The sequence below is a fragment of the Macadamia integrifolia genome, chromosome 2, assembly GCF_013358625.1.
Source record: "Macadamia integrifolia cultivar HAES 741 chromosome 2, SCU_Mint_v3, whole genome shotgun sequence".
Lineage (NCBI taxonomy): Eukaryota > Viridiplantae > Streptophyta > Magnoliopsida > Proteales > Proteaceae > Macadamia > Macadamia integrifolia.
Window position 1 is genome coordinate 4,550,475 of NC_056558.1, and position 2,133 is coordinate 4,552,607.

At 37.1% G+C, this 2,133-nt stretch overlaps 1 protein-coding gene across 2 annotated transcripts in view; it reads left to right on the forward strand.

Moving 5' to 3' along the window:
- LOC122059726 overlaps positions 1-2,133 on the forward strand; it is a 40,597-nt gene that overhangs the window by 34,380 nt on the left and 4,084 nt on the right. For both annotated transcript variants that reach the window (XM_042622741.1, XM_042622749.1), the window contains 2 exons: positions 1,477-1,566; positions 1,804-1,879. In XM_042622741.1, coding sequence (XP_042478675.1) covers positions 1,477-1,566; positions 1,804-1,879 — 166 coding nt within the window. The remainder of the gene's footprint in view (positions 1-1,476; positions 1,567-1,803; positions 1,880-2,133) is intronic.

Here is a 2,133-nt window from a genome sequence, read left to right on the forward strand (position 1 = left end):
CCCCCCCCCCCCCCCACAAAAGTATTAGTTAGAATATGTGAATATTCCAACTTTGTTAAATTTTAGTGTATGGGAAGAACAGTTCTTTTGTTTTGTGCTTTGTTTTTTGTTTTTTCGTTTTTGGAACTACAGATAGCAATGGAATTATTTTTCCAGGATAAAAGTAAAGTACATATCATAGTATACAACAAGAAGATAGGTCAAAGCAAAGGGGATAAGCCTCATAAGTTTTTAGATACAATGACTCCCTGTTGACCCCTTCCCTTGCCAAATCATCATGATGGCTGGGAGATATACAAAAACCCACAGGTACTGGGCCCAAAACATTTGTTCAGAATAGAACAAGAAAGAGAATGGACTTGTTCATTGTAAATAAAGCTAGGGTTTGACCATCAGCTTGGAAGCTAACTATTTCCTTAACCATTATAAAAAAACTATACCATTCCATTCAAAATATAAAAACTATGCCTGTTCATGGAGGTGCTAGCCAGCGCTGCTGGTAAGGGCTGTGGTCTGTTATCGTCATGTCCTGGGATCAAATCCTGGGGTTGGTTTGAAAAACTGGTAGTGCCAAAAAAAATGTTCATGTCCCTCCTGATTGTATTTTGCTTATCATTGCACTTGGAGCTTGGCACCAAATGGTGGTTTATTCAACTTTGGTGATCTTAACCTGCCTCAACTATTCCCGGAACTCAGAAGGTTCAGGTGTGTAGAGTATTTGTTGGCAACATGCCAACCCTCAAATCTGACTCAGTTAATGCTAAAAGCCTGCATGTTCAAATATTTATTAGGTTTTATGATGCCAGGTCATTGTGGTGGGGATTCGAAGTGTGATGACAGCAAGAATCATAGCGTAGCATATACTATGTCGCAGGCCAGATTTTTTTTTTTTTTTTTTTTTCTTGGGGGGTACGTTGGGGATATTTTTTTTTTATTAAGTAGGTTTTGTCTAGTAGCATGTGTGTGAAAAAGGGGTTTTATTTTTGTTGTTAGGTTAGATGTTATGTCCTGTTGGAGTGGTTTTTGGGCAGCAATGCAATATCATGATTAGCTGTAAGTGGGCTGAATGGAGTTGTTTATAGTTTTAGAGCTTCTAGACATGCCATAGATATCACATAATCTGTGGGCTAGTGGATTAATAAGTATTGCTTCTGTTTTGACTCAGATAAAAAGTATATGTAGGTCTATATGCTTACACAAATTTATCAATGAGTGAAGTGATTTTCTCAGGCTTTGTGCTATTGCTGTGTGGATCTATAGGCCCTTTTGAAATTGGATTGCTTAAACCTTTTGATATGTGGATCTTCTCTCAAGAATTTTACTTTTGCCGTGTGGATTTATAGAGTTTTCTGAAAGTGACCCCTAGGTGGATTCCACACGGTCAATATCATTCTTCTGCCAACTGAGCTTGCTTCGGTGTAAGATCTGCTTGTGAGTTATCCTTATATTAATTATTTTGTTTCTTGCTATTTGTAGGAAGAGGAACTACTCAGAATATTCAATAAACAAGTTGGAGAAGACAGGAGAATCATTATATCACGGAGTAATTTAACTGAGTTGCAGAAGGTTTGGGGAAATACTTTGTTTCATTTTTTTTATTTATTGATTGACTAGTTGTTACTTGTGAATAAATGATGCCAAGACATGCTCTTTCTTGTGAGTTCTTATTAGTTAGTAGGCCTCATGTGGCCCACGGGACTAGTCAGGCCAAAGGCCTGGATACCCGTTAGAAAAAAAAGCCCTCATGAGACTCTAAAATTTCTGATATGTTGAGATTCATTCTTTACTAATTATCAATTTCAGGTGCTAGAGGAGAATGAGCTATCCTGCATGGAACTTTTACATGTAAATACAGATGGTGTGATCCTAACAAAGAGAAGTAAGGAACTCAATGGATCATAAATTTACATGTTTCAGTGTGGAAAAAAGTTATTATATTTCTATGTACTCTGTATGGAGTGGTTACATTTTTGAGATTGGACTTCATCTCATAAGATGATCCGTTGTTTTGCTTGAGCTCTTCTTTAATTCAATTTCCCAAAATTTCCATCCCAAAATTGGAATGTTTAAAAAAGCAAAAGTGGCACACTGATATAGCTAATTTGAATGGAGCCTACCCAGTACCCCCACTCC